The following is a 22007-nucleotide window of genomic DNA, read 5'->3' on the forward strand; positions in this document are numbered from 1 at the left end:
GCTGAAGAAAGCTTGCAGTTCGGCTACGTAGTCGGCAGGTGATGGCATAGGCGTTTGGGGGGTGGCGACAAAGAAATCGCAAGGAAGGCGTAGGTGGGTGCCGTAAACTAGCTCAGCACAGGAGCAACCTAGGTCGCTCTTGAGTGCGGCTCTGATGCCAAGTAAGACGAGAGGCAAATGCAGGACCCACTTCTCCGGCGATTCTCCGGAACTTCTCCGGAACGCTAGCCCGCGCCGGAACGCGCCAGCCGCTCGAGCCTCGTGTAGACGCGAGCGTCCGCGTCAACTCTCGTGCCACGCCGATGCTGCTGCCGCTACACTATCATTTGCATCTCTCTCTCTCTCCCTCTCTCTTTGTCATTGAAGAACCTTGTCTACAGTTTTGTACATATGCAACGGCCAAAGAAAAATCGCAATGACGCTGTCCTTGGTTAGGATGTATCGCCCAGGAGCAGCTGTCACCTGTCGCCTATTGTGACTAATTGCTCCGAAATTATAGTTGCAATAGAAAGCGTATGTAAAAAGCAGGAGTTCTGCAAAATATACAAGGGCGAGTCAAGTAAAAGTGAGCCAATGCGTATATAGGACAAACGGGGTACTTTATTTAAAAAGTAGTCTCCATGAACATTTAGACATTTGTGCTACTTACTAACGAGTCGCGTGATTCCCGTCTCGTATAACTACTTAGGTTGCTGCTTCAAAAAGTCTGTAATTGACTCTTTCACGTCATCGTCCGTGCCGTATCTGGTTCCCTTGAGGTGTTTCTTCAAATGCTCCAAAATGTGGCAGTCGCAAGGCGACAGGTCTGGGCTGTATGGCGGATGTTGCAGCGTTTCCCACTTGAACTTTGCCAGTTTTGTATTAACCACATCACCGACGTGGGGACGGGCATGGTCGTGCAGCAAGATGACCCCATTCCTGAATTTATCATGTCGTTTGTTTTTGATTGTGACACGCAGCCGATCCGACGTTTCACACTATCGGAAACTTATGATAGTCTCTCTAGGTTTACCAAATTTGATCAATAATGACACCTGACGATCGAAAAAAAAGTCAACACCTTTCCGGCAGAACTGACGGCCTTTGCCTTTCTTGTGGGTTGTGAATTCAAATGTTTCCACTGTAACCTTCGCCGTCGTGTTTCAGGCTCCTAGTGGTGGCACAGTGATTCGTACCCGTCACCCTCATTGTGATACCAGATTAGATGAGTCAAGGCAGCGCCGAAGCTCTCCGTCTTCGGGCGGTGGTTCAAACTCTTGGGCATCCTGTGCGCACACAAGAGCCAATAACGGAGATGCTCATGAGTTATGGTGTGGCCCGAACCGTGACTCATGTTCACAAGCCAACTCATCGATGCTTATCCTCCGTTCTTGTCTAACCAGCCTTGGGAATTGCGTTGGGGGTGACTGCACGGTGACTTTGTCCTGGTCTTGGATCGTCTTTGTAACTTTCACGTATTTCTTTGAGCCGTTTGCTCCAACACTTCAAAGTGGCCAATGAAATGCAAAGCTCACCGTACACGGCAGCCATACGTCGACTTATTTCTTTTTAGGAAAAATCTTCATCTGTCAAAAACCTCACGAACCCAGGCTGTTCAACTTTTGAAGTGTTCATTATGTCACACAGCCATGTTCACCCCAGTGTATGAGAGCATTAAACAACCTTGATCCTCACACCTGCGTGTTACTTTTGTATATAAGAGATGCCTCTGGGCCACGTGCATGCCTCGCAGATAATGAACGTAACCATTATTGCGCATAGTTTGTTGGCTCACTTTAATTTGACTCTCCTTCGTACATTAAAAAATGCGAAGTTACAATAGAATGTACAAATGCGAGGATACAGCTTGATAAAGGGCAAGAAAGTGTCACTGGAAACAAAGTACACTGCACATATTCCCAAAACCTCGCAGAAAGATATTTAAATATACGTATAAGTCTCCAATAAATCTGCGTATGTAAGAAAAAGTCGCTAAATATGATACGTCAAACAAGCCAAATAAAATGTTGTGCAACCACAGACTCACAGATCACTGCCCCCACTCGCTCCACTCCCCCCGATGTATCGCGCGCGACGAAAGGTGGCACGCTTGCTCCCCACGTTTCTCCCTTGAGCACACAAGACTGGGCCGCCATCGTCGGCTTACCCATGCGCCCCCCCCCCCCCCGCCTTACGGTTTCACTTGCGCATACAGCATGCGGCGCGCGGTCAAGATCTTACCGCCCCTGGATTTTATACGGAACATGAGGGCGACAGCAACGGCAAAAATGCGCCTGAAGTGTCTATATAACTTCAATCGCCATAATATAATAACAGTACCTGGCAACTTAAATGTCCCTGGCCCAATTTCTTTCCGCTAAAAAGAAGTAATGAAATTGAACTTTCAGCATGCGACAATTCGCTGCGGCGCAACACATAGCCGCAGTGAATTGTCTTCTTTTTATGTCTTTTTTTTTCTTTTCTTTGGCGGTGGGCGCTGAAGATGAAATAACGCAAAGGAAAGCATGTTGGCTACAATCGAATGCCTAATTTGGGCAACTAGTATGGCTACCGAAGGAATATTGAAGAAAACGTGAGACGCGTGGTCCACAGAGAAACCATACGCATACTTCTAGGTATTCTACACCGGGGAGACAAAGATTTCCGGGGAAGTTGCGCTCAAGTGCACGCGTTTCAATTCGTCGAGTCCCCGTATCTATAGTGATGGCGGCGAACGACCATGCATTGTTTCTTTTACTCGTCTGCTAGCCAGAAAGAGTCGAAAACTCTGCCAGGCGAAAATTCACTCGTCCAGAGAAAAACGAACGCTTATCGAAGTGCGCCGCACAATGGTCGATGCAGCACGAGAAAAACGCATGCGCTCTGGTTGGTTCGGCAGCCCGCGCGTACCGAGAACAAAAAAGACAAGGATGAGGCACAGTGTGTCCTCGCGAATAGAAGTCCAAGTAGAACAATAAATAAGAACTTTGCTGGTTTGCTGGTTTGCTGGCTTTAGTGTCTTGACACAGATGCTTTGGCGCAGGTGAAAAAAAAAGTTGATATTCGTTTCATTGACATGACCGCACAAATGAACCACCACAACGCTTCGTCTCATCGGACCTCGCTGCTGTAAGCTTGTCTGGCAATGTGTTGATTTGGCTCGCCTCTTTGTATGGTCCGATGTACCACATTAGAAAAGTCAATGCACATTTGGCGTCAAATGTTTGTAACAACATTAAGCCCACATAGTTCCAGAATGGAAAATCTAATGCACGACTTTCGAAATGTCAACGCAGCTTTCCCATCAATATTTTCATAACTTAATACCCACAAAGTTTGAGAACTAAAATCCAAGCGCTCCCCAGATTCCGCGGCCTCCGCGAGATGCAGCGACGAGCCCACTCGCCATGCAAACGCCTTTGAAACTTTGTACTCGGATGGAGCTCCTTGGCGTTACGATATCTGACTCCCGGTGCATGCGCGTTGCCGCGATATCCATCTCTATTTCACACTGTTCGCGCTCGAGTGCTTTTTCGAGCGTGAAAAGCACATTCTCGACAAAATCGAGCATGATTTCCGGCGCCAGTTATTGTTTTGGTCAGCGGTGCATGACAGCACAAAAAAATTTCGGGAGGAGGGGGGGGGGGTCTGAGGCCCCATAATCCCCCCCCCCCTGGCTACGCGCCTGCAAGCTACATAGATGAAAATATGATGAACAAAAAGGACGATTTCTTGACGTGCTTTTTTGATCGTGCAAGAAGTCGGGAAATTTGTGGAAAGTCATTTCTAACATTTTGAAAAGCGTGCGTAAATTCCACTGAATTTTGTGCCTTTACTTGCCAAAAGAGCGATTTGATTATGAGGCACGCCATATTGGGGGGCTCCGGGTTAATTTTGAAAACCAGGGGGTCTTTTAACATGCCCCCATTGCACGGGACACAGGTGCTTCTGCATTTTGTCCCCATCGAAATGCGGCCGCTACGGCCGGGTTTGATCCCACGACCTCACGCTTAGGAGAGTCACGCCATCGCAGCTAAGCCACCACGGTGGGAGGAAAAGGCTTTCTGCGAAGGAATTCACAAACATTTTGTTCGTGAGTGCTCTTGGTGATTGGCTGACCGCTTCCGCGAATATTATGTCTAGCATTGGTATTAGCCTGCACTTGCTCTTAAGACCAATTCTCAAGTTAGAACTCTTCCTAAATCCGGGTCCTGATATTTAATCAGGTTTTAATGACGGGAAGGGCTTTGTTAGGTGAGACTATGACAAAACTAAGATAAATGAATAAAGCGGAGAAAAAGCGTGTATGCACAAACAGTGACCTCACTCCACAGCACGTACGCTCACCTGGAATTTATAATCCGATAACATTAAATCGACGAAAGCGTGGCCCTCTGAGATATAAGCAATGTGAGGTAAACAAAAATGCCAGGTAGCGCCAGAAGGAAAAATGCAACAATACCCCACGTCTCACCATTAGCGCTGTTTGTGGCGTATGTGTTTGCACTGCCCAGCTCCAAGTAGAAATTTGTTCCCCCGTTAACTCCACTACGGTCATCGTATCGTTTTTATTCCTTGAGTTGGATGCTTTTAGTCAAAAAAGCATGATGCAAAAATCGCAGCAGCGTTTGCGCATGTTTGGTTATGTTTGAATTGCATACAACACAGCAAAGCTGTCATTTCTACAATTTAAATGAAATAATATTTCATTGTCTTCTAGCTCAAATGAACTTTCCATGGCCAGAAGTAAACCAAACCAGCTTATTATAATAAGCTTTCACGTGGAATGGGTTCGCTGTTTGTGAAGTTAACTGTGTACATGAAATAATGCGCGGCAATAATACGTTGACAGTAAGTGCGAAAAACTATAATAACTGTATATGCGTTGTTAGACCTAGTTGCTTAAGCATAGCTCATGCTTTATCGCATGCACAAGTTGCAAAAGGACGAGAAGGCAAACATCAGCATGCTTCGGACTCGCTGATGCAAAGCACGAAGAGATAACCCTAGCGCAGCGCAGGACTTGAAGTGCATATGCGTGTTCCTTTCACGAAAGTGCGGCACGCAGCTTTCTCTTGCCCATCTGCATAAACCCCGCGCTCGAGCCTCGAACTATTCACCTTCTGAGACAGTCATCGCCAGTCACCGGAAAAAAGGGTGGTGTCGGACGTGCCTATTGCTCGGGCTTGAACATCGAAAGAGCTTTGTCCATCAAAATGACTTTGCTTAAACTCGTAGCATGCATGATGCTAGCCACGCTGGTTACTGCCAGCGTTTTGCCGAAACCTCGTCAACCGGTCGACGTGTTCAGGGTGAGTTTCACGCATCATTGTTTGGGAGCAGCCTAGAGTTTAATGAAATAATGACGCAGCAAGCTACCAGGCAAAATAGTTAATATTATTATTTGCGCCTTTATTCCTAGTAGGCTTCTATGTGACTGTATCTTCGAGTCCTTACAAAACATAAGCAAAAGAACAACAGGGAACTTTTGATAATACCGTGAGATGAAGAGAACGCAACTATTCAATTCCCCTCTTCGAGCTTGTTGTGCTTTCAGGCATACGTTTATTGGCATACCCTTTATTAAACCACCGAGCCACGGTGTCCGTAGCCTATGGAGCAGCAAACTTCGAACGCTCGCTGTTGCTAGATGGTTTAGTGCGTACGAATATCGTGAGTCCCTTAACCCATTGTTAGTAATTTTCTCATCACCATTTCAGACGATTGTGGTGCCCATATACCACCTGGAGCTTTAGATACTGAGTGCTGCAGCATGGACAGGCGCGGCCATAGTTGATCGTTTGAGCGTGCCACCATATGCAGCTTTGATCTTGGAATGGCCTTTCGCGCAGTAGCCGTTGGGCGACGGAAAAAGTAATAATTTTCAGAAGCGTCGGTAACTGGGTGACCATAGGGTCGATGATATGCGAGTCCACTTGTGTACAGAACATGCAAATTACCTTTTGATATTATGGCTACTTCACCTAAAACGCCTTGAACTCACGTGTTCGTTAATACATTTCGGGGTTTTCCCTCAAGCGATGCACGAATTGGGAGGTACATGCTACGCCTGACGCGTCCGTTTCATTAGCATAGCCAAATTTACCATAATCTAATTTTGCACAAGTCCTGCGCTCCATGATTGCTTTGCGCCGTACGAACCAATAACTGGTCTGCCTGCATGTTTAGCCTTTCAGCGGCGTTGTCCAAACTGCTCGTCTACATGATTTAATCCCAACCGGCTCCACGAAGCGTGATTCAGTGTCTATCAACCACGCTAACTTAACCATGTTTGTCATAACCTTGCAAAAAACTGTAAAATTTATTTTAGAATGCATTAATGGCATGGAATTAGAACTACGAATTTAGGGCTCAGTACACGTAAGTATGCAAATGCTGTCGGACGCCATCATTAGAGCTGCATCAATAAAACTGTAGACATGTGTTTCTGTACGCGTCAATGCGTATTTCAGCGACAGATGGAATGGCACCAAGCAAGGAATAAAAAAGCAATTGGCACTTTTCGACAAGTGCGGGTATTATCCTCAACCGTGTTCTTTTCACTTTACCGTAGCCTGAATATATTTTATTCGTAGTTACAGCTTGCTGCCCGTAGTGCCGATTACTGAGTGTAATAATTCCTGCGAGGTTAGGAGCACGCGCTGAGTGCCAGAAGGCAAGCTGCCATGAATGAGCCCCGCCATCGATGTGGTTTCGGCACTTGAACGTTTCTTCGATGGGTTTAGAGGTCTGATGTGAAAATATTTTATTCTTCCTTTCCCAAGTGCAATTATATGACAGATATATCTCACATGGAATTCTGTAGATGTGCACACAGAAGTCGCGGGGAACGTCATAATGCGCAGTGAGCAATGTGCCAAAATCTTTCATTTCTTTTTATGTTCACGATACAGCATAGCTCCACAATCTTATTTGTTGACACTAGGACGCCATTTCTGCGTAGCAAAGCATCATGCCTATCGCGCACGCAGTTCGCGCAGGTGTAGGCGCGGTCCCTTGTTAAGCCTGTCAACACAATTACACAGAACAACGTCCGCTTTTTCCCCAACTTGCCATATTTTCTTTGCAAACATCACATAACGTAGTTGACAACCGGCAGTGAACTCTGCGGGCGGCTGGTCCTAGCCACAAATTTTGGCCCCACAGAAAGCTACACCACCTAGAACAAAGCCGCTAAGGGCGAAGATCCGCATTCGACTTGTAGTAAAATGTGGCTTAAATTCCAGAAACGGCTAGCAGGAAAACACCTATAAATTTCCTCGCGGGTTTTGGAGACATCTTCTTGTACACCAATGAAACAACAAACTGAAGTGTCGCCATTAGGTTGTCTTTGAACTTCTGTGCTACGCTGGGAGAATCCTAGCAATTTCAAGAACTCCCTGTACGATAAAACGGACGCTGGCTGAAAAATCACAATTGGCAAGCGGGGCATGGCTGACAGGCGCCATTCGCGAGTCCTCTGCGACTTAGCCTTGCTGGCTTGTCTTGAGTTTTGTGTTTCAACGTAGCGCCGCCAGCAGCGCAGTAGTCATTCATTCAGTTTTTCACACAAAAGAGCGTTTCGCTCTTTTAGACCCCTGCCAAGGAAGTGTCATCGCTATTTCATCATGCTGCCATCGTTACTGTACAACACCTTTGCCCTCGTCCCAATTCCAATGTCTTTATTGACGCGCTAGACATTATCAAGCCGTAGTCTGCGCTGCAGTTCTCATTAGGCCATCCTCGTAGTCACTGTGCCATCGCACCGCAGTCTCTGTTGAGCCATCATCATTACGCAGTAATTTTTGCCATCGACACCATCACAACCTCCGTAATCACTGCAGTGCCGCCATTGCCAACACCGCGTAGTCTTCATCGTCGTTCTTCTGCAGTCGTTGCTGTGTCATCGTCACATGATGTCATCACATACATCGTTGTTGTCGCGTTGTGGTCATCGTGATCGTCCCCGCCGTCAGCGGTTAACTCGCCGTAGGCTACAACGTAAGAGATGTGTCAGCACGAAGGCTTCCGGGAATTCCCGAAGGCCTATTACGTTTTAATACTCGCGGGCAGATTTTTCAAATGTCTTACGCCCAACGTGTCCGCTGAATATTGCCTTTGTCATTGTTAGCGCAGCATTATGACGCCTAGGTGGGGAGACCACGTTTTGTGATTACGCTAGAGTAATAGTGATCGTCTTATTTATAGAAACGGACCAACAGCCGTGAAAAAAAACGCATTCCACGCCTTACCGATGGCTCCAATGTGCCGTAATATTTTTGGACACGCAATAGAACAGAGATTACCAGAAAAAGTACCTTGTAGAATGTTTTCGAAATTCTTAAGATGCTGTAAAAACGCTCTTCCCCAAAAGATATTTGAGGCCGAACATCCTATTATTGAAGTGGCAATAAGGAAAGAGTGTGGCTCAGTGACAGTAGTAAAGACCATGAATTGTGGACCACGAACGCATGTTGTAGAGTAATTGGAAGCTCCAGTACAAATAGGTGCATTGCTCCGATGTGTTAAATCTCCTGCCAAACATACGTCACCAAATTTTCTTGAAGTGAGAATGAATACTTAGTAGTGATAATTTTCCTCAAATCACGAAAAGCGGTAATGCAGTACTGCTACTATAATACACGGTTGTGTCCGACCTTCAGTGAACGAGCTGGAATGAGATGACTTGAAGAACTTTCTGCTCACATAAACATCCGGCATACTGCCATCATCCATCGTTGGTGAATCTAAATTGTGTATCATATGGTGCAGTGCAATTGGGCTGCAAAAAGCAGAAAAGATTATTATTGCCAGAAAGAGCTGGGCGATCAGCGTAAACCAGTGTGTTATGACCAGCTGCTAAGTGTCGGGGCAAGAAGAACTATAGTAAGATTGCATGCTGGGTGTGAGAATGATGACGATTGCGATAGACATGTCCATGCGATGTAATAAACGGAAAGAAATCCGTTGAGAATTAATTGTTGCTGGGAACATTTAAAACGGCCTTCAGTACCTCCGGAGAGCTAGGTGAAAGAAAAGTGCTTAGCTTACTCCTTGGATGTTGACAAGTCCTGCTGTAGAATTATCGGTCGAGGGAATTATATCTTAGAGAGACATGTTGATGGTAGCCGCACAGCAACTGGCACTACTCCAAATTTACTTATTATATCCGTGGATATCCCCATGTAAACCAGCGATTCACATAATTCGAATTGCTCAGCTTCCGCATTTGTCACTCCTCATTTGCCGCTATGGAAAACATTTAGGCTATCTCGAGAGGCATCTTGCACCTTTGCAGAACTGTTCGCAATGCTGTGCGCTTCGCGTTTCATACCAGAAGCAAAAAAATGTGTAAGAATACTTCGCTGTTAATTACACGCTCATAGAATACACGAAAGCAAGCGCAGTGAATCATTTAATTGCATTTCAGTGGATACCTAGACACTGCCATGCTCCCGGTAACACTGCACCGGACACAGCTGCGAATTGGGCGCACAATAACGCAGAGACCATCAATCTGCCTGTTTTGCTCAGTGAAGTCCGTTTACTCCTGAGACAGATATCCTGCCGTCTGAGCAAAGCTACCTGGTTTGATCGGCAATCTGAGAGCTCGGAGTTTTACTTTATAGACTCATGTATCAACCTATCAATTCCGTCAAGCCTGTGAGAGAACAGGACATTCGAAACATTAATACACCGAATGCGACTCGGTACTGCATTTACCTGACACTTTTTTGTACAAGATAAAACGTGCCTCTAGTCCACAGTGTTCTTATGGCCATCCAGACGAAGATGTGCATCATCTCCTACTTGAGTGCACTAAATATGATTCACTAGGAAGGGTATTCCAAGCAAATTTGTTCCTTTAGGATCGAACACCGTTCAGTCTAAAGAAGATACTTGGTCCACTGCCAACAGCGGCTCTTCACAAAAAAGCCCTTCATGCTTTGAAGAAGTTTTTCCAGGATAAACACATTGTGGTCGCAATATTACATTTCAGCTTATCCTAATTAGCTGAGTGATACACATGTTGTTCTGTGTTCAAACTTGATTGACGCGGTGATCGCCTTTTTTACGCTGTGCGTAATTGTGTTCTGTGCTTTGCAGTGTAGTTACTTGTGTCCTGTGTTGTGGCTATTCAAAATATTTGAACATATATGCGTATGTGCACTAAACTCATGCCCAAACTGTGCGATTGATGTACTGTTGGACTGCATTGCTTTTATACAGCTGTTGTTTCACCGAGTGCCATATTTTGGGACATTATTCTCTTTTTGCGTGCATGTTTGCGTCCTTTGCTATTTGAAAAGGAGGAGCCGGTGCCGCCATATAGGCGCCAACCTCTCCTATTATTCATTTCAATAAAAAGAAAGTGTTCAGAAAGACAGTGATATGACCAAGACATATTTATTGCGTTGTTATGCAGTAAAGTCCACCAATTTGTTAGGTAATGAGTGCCATGCGGGAAAACACTAAGTTAATGTCTGCTTTTTAATAGGGGTGCTGGGTGGGAGAACGATGGCCAGCGTTGCTTAGATGTCGGCAGGTTCATTTCCATGCGCAACAGCTGTTGCATTGTTCGTTTGAAACTATTTAGCATGTGCGAAGATTGACAGCCAGATGTTCCTTTCAACCGAGATGTGCAGTATTTGTGAAGATATTTATGTCGATAGAGGATACAACTCCCTGTTTCCGGAAGTTAGGCACGACTTAGAATTTACGAACACATTGGAAATGAACATGCTATAAAAGAGCACTAGTCAAAGATTGATTTTTGTGCGTGTTTTTGTGTCAGTGGCGCAGAATACGCAGCGCGTTTGGGAAAGGGTACAACAAAATAAAAACACGCCATAAAGAATAATAAAAATCCGGGACGATTTTTGTTGTAAGTTCGAGCAGTCTATGTATCATATGTTTATCCCTTGTGTCCCAATCAATCAATCAAGCAATCAAGCAAATAATCAATGCACTTATTTTCCGACAGCAGTTGGAGGATACCTCAGAAGAAACGTGGTTACAAATCACTTGAGAATGCCTGAGAGCTCACGCAACTGGCAGTAGTTTTAAAAGCCCGAGGCGTACGAACGTACAGTAAAGCGTTCCTGTAATAAAGGAAGTCAACGAAAAGGGATAACATGAAGCAAATGCGAATAATAAGTACAAATACATCTAAGGTTATTACTCAATGAATTCATACACTCCGAAATGTTCAATACGCTTATAAAACGGAAAATAGCAAACGTTACCAGAAATTCAAAATAAAAGAATTAAAAACACAGCAAATGAAGTTTACTAGAAGTGAAACTTCGGCGAGTTGGTGGTAATCCGTGTTTTCGAAGCGCCCGTGTCATGTCCTTCGATGCTCAAGTCCTTGTCCGTTCAGCGATGTTGCTTCCCAAAACACGAATTACCAGCAACTCGCCGAAGTTTCCTTTCTAGTACAGTTCATTTCTCGTACATCGGGCTCTCTCTTCAGCAACAAACACAATGTACAAAGCTAATAATGATGATTGCGCGGACACAGCTAAAAAGCTTTCCGAAGCCGTCGCCGAGCATTTCAACCGACCAGGTCAAAATTTTGATGAACTTAAACTCTACATATTACAGTCAAATTTCCGTTCTAAACGAGAAAGAAAATACAGAGAATCATACTCTATCCATAAGTTCGAGACATTGCAACCAATAAGCATAAACGTTTCAAAGGGAGCTTTAGAATCTATTCGCTATGGTAAATTTTAGGCTACAGGCAACAACACTTACTTTGATTTCTTGTCGTACCCCCCCCCCATTTTTTACCCTTTACATTCTTTTTTTTTTTCAGCCGGCGTGTCAGACGCCCTTGACACGCCGGCTAACACGTGTGCGTTGACAGACCAGGGTAGGGGTGGGGGGTGGCCCTGGCGTTGGCCTTCTGCACAGCGTTCCTTTACTCTCAGTTCGACACGGTAACACACCTTCCCTCGTTGCCGCACCCTCCCGCCTTACACCCTCTCCTCTTTAGAACTCCACCTATATATACTGTGGCGAGGAAAGCATACGTCGCCTTGAAGAAGACAAGTCCACTTCTCGAAACGTTGGCTCCTGCATTCACCTTGTTCACATTTTGCTCATCGTCTTGAATTTCCATCTCACGCATTCCCCGTGTTTTCCCTGGATGCCGAGTATAAGGTTCTTTGAACATTCAGGAAGAATGACGAAGTCGCCGATGTACATGAAGCCCCGAATGTAGATTCGTGCCGTGCACCGGCCCATCGGAGTTATGAGATGCCCTCCTGCAGTACGAATCTGAGTTTCGGCACATTGCGTCGAAACTTTCTTCAGTATACGCGCGAGATTCTGGCTCATAACAGACGTGTCTGCACCCGTGTCGATTAACGCCGTGACTTCATGGTCATCTATGGTAACTGGTACGTCGCAGGATACTGACACGGACGTACACTGCTTTCTATAAGTCTGAATTACGTCATATCGTGGTCCTAGTAGGGGACGATCTTCAACGGTCGCAACGTCAGCGACCTCACCTCTGCAGGTCGCTGAACTCAGTTTTCCTGGGCGGCTGGGCTGGGTGAGGGATGCCTCGTTCCTCTCGGCGTGAAGAGGGGGCTGGAAGACCTGTTTCCGGCGGGTGACGATGACCGGGGTTCATGGAATCATGGGGCAAACGAGGTCCTGGCGTATGCGAGGTATGCTTCAATCTCCAGGCGGCGTTCACCATTGCGCGGGCACGGCGCATTCAGTGAAAATCCACGGAGCCCAGCTCGGCGCTAAGGACACACCCTGTATAGAGGTGATCGACTTCACCGCAATGAAAACACAAAGGCCTCCGGTCTGCGGTGCACCATACGTCGCTCTTGCGGGGTGGTCGTGTTCCAGCCATGAATGGCGTGCGGTGTGTCCTGAAGTCGCAAGTTGCTCGTTCAACAGCGCGCACACCATGAAAGTCCGGGACGTCGCGCGCATCGTGAAAAGTCGGAGACGACGAACTTCGCGCAGCTTCCGCATACGACATACGAGGCTGTGGCTGCCGTACCTCGTACTGTGGTTTCTCGCTGCGCTCCGGGATTTGTACTGCCTGCCTGATTTCTTCCCGGGCGACCTCAGCCAGAGCGAGTACCGATGCTGGAGCCACCTGAAGCTTTTGGAGCTCTTCTCAAACAACAAGCCTAATGAGCTCCCGCAAGGCGTTGGTATTGTCCAAGGGCACAGCGAGAGGGTCACGCGATAGGGTCGACACGTCGCGGTTGTACTGCCGTGTTCGCTGCTGCAGTGTCTTTTTCATAGATATGGCTTCCGCAAGAAACTCTGCAATGATCTTTGGTGGATTGCGTATTAGGCCACCGAATAACTCTTGCTTGACACCGCGCATCAAGTTCCCGAGCTTCTTTACTTCCGGCATGGAGGGATCCGCGCGTCGGGAAAGTCGGCACATATCTTCGAAAAACATTGCGACGCTTTCGTTCGGCCGCTGTACTCTCGCCTGAATTGCAGATTCAGCTCGCTCCTTGCGATCGAGGCTGGCGTATGTGCTGATTAGCTTCCGTCGGAATTCGTCCCATGTCGATAAGGCTGCCTCATGGTTCTCAAATAATATCCCCGCATAGTCCTCGAGAGCAAAGTAGGCATTGCGTAGCTTGCGCTCTGGAGTTCAGCCGCTGAATTCTGCGACACGCTCAGAGTGATAGAGCCAGTCCTCCACATCCTCGAAGGTGTCGCCATGGAAGGATGTGGGGATTCGCGTCTGGTTAAGGACGACCTCGGCAGGTGCTGTTGAGGAAGAAGACGGAACCGATGTGCTCATCCTTCTGACTGTATTCGGTAGAGGCTCGTGCTCAGGTGGCAGTCCTTGAAGTCGACGGCTTGTCCGTACGTGAACAGGAGTCAGCTCGACCGGACTTCGTACTTGGCTTGTAGACGGCGTTCGATCTGGGATTGGTAGCATGTACGCCGCCCCTTCACCAGAAAAAATTTAACGTAGATTGAAGGTGGAGTCTTACAAAATAGATGCTTCTCTTCAATGGCGGGTCAGAAGAAGAGCGCGGAGCTTACGCAGTTCATCGTCTTTCGTGGCGCCGACCTTTGCACGCGCCGTCGTGCGGTGCGGGAGCCCCACGTCTTTGTGTCAACGTGCCAAACAAAATTAAATGTTGGTAGGAATAGCTGGAGAGAGCCCCGCTCCAATAAAAGATGGCTTCCCGCCAATCGCTTTGGCACTGCCTACTTGGAACTGCTGGGAAGAATGGATTTATACGCGGCTTCTCTGCTTATAACAAATAAATTAGCGTGGCAGTATAACGTTGCCAAGATTTTTGGACACGTTTGCGGCATCGCTCTGATAAGTCGTCTTTGCGTATTATCTGTTTCAGTGGTACTTTTAACCTTCCGTTACACACCCTGGCGATTTTTCATCAGCCACCGCAAGCTAATCAAGGAAAAGCGGACCAATCGCAGACGCTGGTGCCTACCTCCTCATCCGGTTATTTCCTCTGACTGCGCAAGGTCGCACCCATCGAAACGCTCTTCGCCTCTACGCGGCCCTGGCCTCTTTGCAGCCAATTAGACGAGTGAAACCTGTCATGGGATTCAGCGCTATTTGCTTATAAAGCAAGCAACAGTGAGCTCCTATAAACGAGGAGACAGTCTCATTGCACTGCTCAAACATTTCTCCGGGTCACCGCCCGATGCTTTCGGCGGTGGTGACGTAATGTTGACGTCAGGGGACTCGATTTAAATCAAATGAAATAGGTTTACGGTACACGTCCCCAGATACGTCCTTTCAGGTTATCGCCATTCTTGCGAGCCGTCGCCCACTAATGAGGAAGCTTTAGTAGTGCATGGCCAAAGCGTTTGGCATAAGCAAAAATGTTGCCGGCCCATAAGGTTGCTGAGCCAAAAGCTATGGCGAGCTTTGCGGTTGCGTATCTATGCGCATGCTTACTTTTTCATTTATGCTTGCAGCATTCGCAGGTCTTGTGCAGCAATTAGGAGTAAACAGGCAATGCACAGCCAGCCTGCTTTCATACCAATTAACTCTCGCTACTGGCTCGCATCTGAGACAGCATTGGTTTATGTGCTGTGGGAGTGTGCAGCCACCGGGTCCTCCTTCAGCGAGGATAGGCGGGCTGCGCTTTTAGGCAGCCCCGAACTCAATGACCAAACCGTGGCCGTCCAAAGTGCCTGCAATCGGGCCGTCAAGCTCGGCTGGACGGCCCGATCGCTACCCAAGTGGGACCAGCCGGGTACCGCGGGGTCCCCCCTGCGTCTGCTCTGGACCGAATGAAATTCTTTCACTCACTCACTCACAGTAGAATTTATACCTCTTTTACATATATGCCATCATATTGCATCAGCAGTGGTGCCACGTATGGACAGTCGCCATGTTGGCTCGGGCTTGAGCTCCATGGTGTATACCAGGTGACCTAACATGTAGAAGTATTCCAATTTCCTGACGTCTAATTTACACAACCACCAACGCAAGCATTGAGAGAACTGCGCGTTTTTAAAGCCCCCAATCGAATGCTCTCGTCTGTTATAGGAGGTTGCTTTTGTTTGCTTTCAAAATGAATAGCATCGCCTTCCTGGACATGTTCTTTCATGTAATTGACTGACAAGAGGCGAGGAGCATGCAGAACTGCAAAAGGATTTCGTTGGGCTGCGTTAGCGCATTGAACTTAGATAACAGGATGAGAAGGGGGGTACCCTGGCGTCTCCCATTGGCCCCTTTCCAATTGCTTAGCTTGCGGTGGCTGGTCGAAAACATCGGCGGCGTGCAACGGAAGGTAAAAAAAAATGCCACTGAAAGACATCCTCTGTGATGAAGAGGCGGCAGATCAGAATCAGAATCAGAATCAGTTTTATTTTCCTCAAGGAAAGGAAAAATGGACCCCAGACAAAAAGCTGCTCATTGAGCAGCTTGACGAGGCCTGAGGCCCTACAGGCAGTGGCAACAGCGGCAAAACAGCAGTGATCGATTCTGTACACGTGCCGAATGGTCTTGACTACGTTACACTACCATGCAAAAATGATTATTCTACGAAATAAAACCAGTCACCTCGGCAGGTCCTAATAGCCAGCGGTATAGCAATCTGTGGGCTGGCATCCCCTATTTATTTAGGGCTGGACAGTCACGGGTTATTCAGAAAGAACTTCAATTTTGTCCGGTATAATAACGAATCTGTATTTTGTCACGTCACTTGGACGTGCTCAGTTTTCGCGGTTTTGTAATGACGCGTGACAAACTGGTAAAGTGGGCTCAGCCTAAAGCTTTTGACCAACAACGGAGGGTAATCGTTAAAAATGCGTTGAATAGACAATAAGTTATTTTCCTCTTTCTTTGTTCAAATCATGAATGATCAATCTGCACATGTCATAACAGTGGAGAGTTGTGGCCGATTTCGTGACATTGCGTGAAAGACAGGCGAAGTGGGGGTGGCCCGAAAATGTTGGACGAATCGGGGAGGGCTGATTGCAGAAAGTGAATAGAAACCGTTTGAAATAGCTTGATGAGATAGTGACCCAGGCATATTATCGATGGTAGTTTCTGGTTCTCGGTTTCACGTAGTGTGGCGTAGCATCTTCTATGTGCGAAACGGTTATGCGAGACGTTCTGAAGTGATTTAAGCTGGCATAGCCGGATGTTGTGCTTGCGTTTACGTGGACGGAGCAACCTGCGTGATATGTGCGCACTTGTGTAAGCCTACAATTAACGTTAGAGATCAGGACCTGTATTTACAAAACGTGCTTAAGCTAAAAGCGTTCGTGTCAGCCAATAGTGATGTAGGACATAGTATTAGCTAAGGCACTCAGCCAATGAAAAACAGCACTTACGAACGAAAAGCCTTGTGAATTCGACCCCAGTTATATATTTCTGAAAATTCGTTCCACGAATGTGACCTTACTGCAGCATTTTCGGTGTATCTAAAAGCGGTGGTTTCGCAGCAATGAAGAATTACAAAACATAAGACCATCTTAACAGCGTGGGTACCATTCTGCTACGGAATAAGTTGTGGTGTATTTACCTTAACAAAAGTTCAAGTTTTCACCCGTAGATACCATGCACAACTACCTCGTTTGTTGGACGAAGTTTCCGTCCATGAATGCAAGTAATTTTGTTTACTAAATGGACAGCATATTGTATATGTCAATACTAATTTTTGAGTGGTCAAGCCACCAGCTGCGCACTGCGCGATCGGCCGAAGCAGGGGTAGCTGCTAAGTAACAGAAGAAGATCACTGTTTAGCACGAAAGGCGAATCATCTCTTGCAATTGAAAATTACTATAAAGCTGTTTGAAGTAAAGAGAGTGGTTTTAGTCTCCGTGTAAACCTATAAACATTCGCTTACTAACTAAATTAACAAGCATAGTGTGAGCAAACATGAACACATTTCACTCGATGACCGCGGACACTTGCTGTCAAAATGCTGGCCAGAGGAAACATGGCAGCAGGAGTGACCTAATTGACCTCGGTGCTCCCTCTCGCTCCAACACAAACTAAGCAGCGAGAACACAGCCAGCGCTCGGCGCAATCTGTCCCCAAACGCAGATCGCTATGAAGACAGGGCCCGTGCCGCCGAGCTCCGCCGCGCTATGCGCCATGGCATAGTAGAAGCAAATTGGGAAGCTTTTCTCTGTTTGCATTCCAGCGTATGAATGTGGCTTTTGGTATGCGGAAACCATACTACGTTGGCATATTCGAGTGCCGGTTTGATACCGCTTACGTAAGCAAGCTGCTTTGTCTGGATGGTGGAATGCGATAAGGTGCGTTTGAGGTAGAACAGAGGTTGAACAGAACCATCGACCTTTGGTGAAACTCGAACTTTCGACGCCTGGTGGGAGCAGAACCCACCATCAACACGCATCTACGGGCGAGCCGGCCATATCTTGAAGTTCGATTCTAATTGACATCGTGAAGGACGAGAGTCGAACCCACCACATCTGGCGCTAATTGAAATGAGGTTAATTAGGACAATTAAGCTAGAGGTAACTAGGGCACTCGAACTCGCGATCATTGGTGTTAATTAGAACACAGTTAATTAAGATCCAGGTAATTAAGGTAGAATTAATTAAGGCACTCGAAAACTCGGGGAGAAAACAAGTAATAGGAAGTAACAATGCATTATAATTAAAAGGTCAAGTAATCTAATGAGCGTCTCGTAGGCCGGCAGGCTTTCACCTTCATCCTCTTTAGCATATGTTAAAGCGACTGTTTTGGGTGCCTTCACAGCAAGATGTAAACGCAGCTTGTGCAGTTGCTAGTTGTTTAGTGATGGTGTTGATTAAGCCCTCTCACAGTTGCGACAGGGTAACGTGACTACATCTGCGTGTAAGATTTCTGTGCATTTCTAAATGAAAAAGGAAAAAAAAGTAATGTAATGTAATAAAGTATGACAATGGTATCTCATTTTGTCGTAAGCTGACAATGGTGGAAGCATATGTTTTTTTTTATTGAATTGGGCAAAAGCTACAAACAGGAACCTCGGTTGCAGATTTGGAGATTTGGAGTTCGAACAGAAATCAGTTGGAGATTTGCAGAGCCTTCAACTCAAAGCTGATCGATGGATGCGTTGGTTTAGCCCACCAACACTTACTATAGGAACAGGATAGGCACTGCGATGAAGGCGATGAAATAATTTTGACCATTTATCGCTCAGTAATGTGTCCCCGTTCTTCTTTCTTTTTAAGTAAGAGCATCGTTGTATTACGACCCTGTGCCCAGCAGGCTCAGGTCGTGCCAAGTGAGTACGTTTTCTGCACAGATGGAGGCACCTTGTTGCTGACACCGGAGCACTATCAGCAGCGATATTACTAGGCTCAACCATTGCCCTCTCATGATCGCTTTCCCGCAGAACTGAGGCAGGGCGGCAACACCAGGAACGCAACACGTGCTGCCTGTCTCAGCATGCCAGTCAAGCTGAGAACTCTATCAGTGCCTTTTGCGCACTCAGCGAACGCATCGCCTCGCTGGCTCCTCCTCCTCCTCCCCGCGTTAGAGGCAATGGCCTGTTGGAAATTGAACACTGGTCGTATTTTGTCTCTAACGTTTTATTTTCTTTCTTTTTTGCTCTTTCACCACTGACATTGACAAGACTGTGCCGCCGCAGTAAGATATGTACTCGTGGCAAACATGATAACTAGTGAACAGAATCGCAGGAAAAGGAGGCTTACAACATATAGCCCGAACAATCTTTCTTCTTAAAATTAAGAAAATTTCGCTCTTAGCGGCAGTTGCTGCAATCTTCCCGATGAAATGTTAATGACTGTAATGAGTTAATCAGCCATTTTGTTATTTCCAAATTCATCTCTTCTTTTTGCATTTCCGGACATTTCAGTCATCCGGCCAAAGTAGACGTAACGTCTCTTTTACCCAACGTCATCTGCCCTAACATCGTAGACATACAACGTAGACATACATGGGCTAAACTGTCCAGTTTGATGGCATTGATAAGGCGACGATGAGTTCAGACGGGGTTAAGCTTTGCATTACAAGTTTTAACATAGCGGTGCTTGATAGCAAAGACCAAAGCATATCGGGGAACCTCTCGTGAATCACAAAAGTTATTCCAGACTCTCGCGCATCGAATTATTGTGCGCGTACAACCTTTCATTCATTTTATTCTCTATTTATTCGTATGAATAAAGTTATTGAATGAATGATACATGCCTAGAAGAGGTCTTAAAATAGGTGGCGGGGTTTCTCCCAACTTGCATCGATATGTTTAAAAAAAAATACTCATTTTGCACCCTACTTGAGGTTTTCTTTTTTTTTGTAATAAATGACCGACCTCCACAAGGCTAATTTTTGGGCTAGTTGGTACGGTTTGCGCATAATGGCAAAGCCTTTAGCGTAATTCAAAAAGACAGGGGACTACCTGCTTCGCTATATAGCTGCTTCTTTGTTTCAATAAACGTCAGTTGAAAGTTAGCGCTGTCCTGTGTCTCTGTCACGTCTCTGTCTTGTTAATTGCGCTAAAGCTTTGTCATTATGAGTAGACCCACCTCAAGTCGAGTAATATACACTCTAAGAAATAAAGGACTAAAAGGGGTAGGGTGGTTAGTCCGTTTGCGGACTAACTGATTTGCCACAACCATTAGTCCTTTTGGGGACGAACTGACATGGTATGAACTGTTACCCACCATGCGCTTGCTCCTCCGAGGACTAACAGTTGCCCTTGTACGATGCACCTCAAGGGAGTAACGGTAATTCGTTCCGATGATCCGCAAAGGTGGAATTAATGAAATTAGGCATTTATACCCTAATAAAATTAATGAGCTGAAAACGAAAACTAGCACGCGAGCAGGATTCGAACTCGCGTCCCCTCGCTAACCTAACGTCCCCTCGCTAACCTAACCTAACCTAACTTAACCTAACCTAACCTAACCACTTCAACATGCCACCCGGTTGGCAGGACGGGATATTTAGACAAGGTTAAGCATGGGAACGCAAGTGCGGCAATATAAAAGTGACTCCGCATTTTGTGCAAGCTATGCAGTGAGAGTCTAACATTGAGTGTACTTGCAACCATAAGCGACTGCGAAAAGAAATCAGCCCGAGTATTCTTAGGGTGATTTATACTGAGGCACTAAGCTCAAAGGGGGCACCGAAGACGACAGAGAAAGCCAACTTCTTTGTCGCTTAGAGTGCCCCGTTTGTGCTACACATCGCTTCAGTTCGCAACCTTCTTGGAACGGAAGGAACTTAGGTACTATTGACCAAGAAATTCTGGCCGTCTATCGATGACTTGCGCGTTCAATGTGTATCGCTAACTTATGGTGTCCGCACGAAGAGCATGGCTCCTCACATTCCAGTTTTAAGTTTCACACAATTTTCTCACTAAGAGGCAAGGTGCTGCTTTGCATGTAGTTCAATAGACAATGCGCGAACTTCGAACCATTCGCGAGGTATAGACAATACTGTTTTCGCCGTATCGCTCCATGACACGGACGAATACAGCGAAGTGCCTGTGGAGTAACTGTTGCCGTTCGTCCTCCCATTGCTCTCTTTCCGTCCAGGGACTAAACACTTACTCTCCGCAATTTGCACACGGCACGCACATTCATGCAGTTAGTCCTCTGAGGGACGAAAGCACCCTTTTTAGGACTAACGACCCAGTTACTCCCGTTTTCCCCGGGATTTTTCTTAGAGTGTATAGTTGTCAATATAGTTCTCTACGACCAGTATGTAGGAAATCTGATTGGAAGGTGTTCTATATGTTTCGCGATTCATTCGGCAATGACACAAAAATGCGCGACCTATGTGTGCCGCGAAGATAAATAGCTCTATATGTCACCATTGATTACGATTGTGAATGATGCCGCTCTTCTGGCGCTCGTCATCGACATGCAGCGAGAAATGCTAGTGCAGACGCACTCATACAGGTTGTTTGACTTAACTCGAGCCAAATATTAAAAATAGCAAATGCTACGTAGCTAGACAAAACCAAGCTAATGTAGATAGCCGTCACATGTAGATGCTCAGTATATCTTCTTTCCATTTTGCCTAATCAGATAAGCCCGCTAATATATGCAAAGTGCCTCGAGTGGTCAGTCCCGCAGCAATTTTGCGCGTTTTTGTTGAATTTTTCCCGGTCGAGAAAACGCTTTTATGTACCACGTTTTGAGCAACAAAAAGCTCTATACGGAGTTTTTCATGTGGCTGTAGAATCTAAGTTCAATAATTGTTTGTCGTGATCCGAAATAGTTTCGTAGCCGAGACCAGCGCTCTTTCAGGTAATTCGCTCTACCATCTCAGCTAACCAGGAGGCTATCAGAGAGTAGACCAAGAACGAGGTAATCCACAGCTCGCAGCGCTGGGAAGTTGAATATGGAAAACCAGTTTTGTGTAAGCCCGAAAGATGATACTTCTTTACGGGCTTTCGCAGAACCCACTCCCCAGAAACTCTGCAACCCTAGGATACGTCGACCTTGAGATGCAGCAACGGACGTCTACAAGGCAGAAAACTTCATGCGTTGATGTCGATATAGAATTGCTTGTTCTTATATAGGAATATATTTGTATATATGTGATTATTTTA

At 46.2% G+C, this 22007-nt stretch overlaps 1 protein-coding gene across 1 annotated transcript in view; it reads left to right on the top strand.

Annotated features, from left to right (window-relative positions):
• The first annotated feature begins 5036 nt into the window (after positions 1-5036).
• Positions 5037-22007, top strand: part of LOC135907289 (uncharacterized) — a 44378-nt gene continuing 27407 nt past the window's right edge. Inside the window, exon 1 of the mRNA XM_065438978.2 lies at positions 5037-5291. Coding sequence (XP_065295050.1) covers positions 5196-5291 — 96 coding nt within the window. The 5' untranslated portion in view covers positions 5037-5195. The remainder of the gene's footprint in view (positions 5292-22007) is intronic.

The sequence above is a fragment of the Dermacentor albipictus genome, chromosome 7 (assembly GCF_038994185.2).
Source record: "Dermacentor albipictus isolate Rhodes 1998 colony chromosome 7, USDA_Dalb.pri_finalv2, whole genome shotgun sequence".
NCBI classification, from domain to species: domain Eukaryota; kingdom Metazoa; phylum Arthropoda; class Arachnida; order Ixodida; family Ixodidae; genus Dermacentor; species Dermacentor albipictus.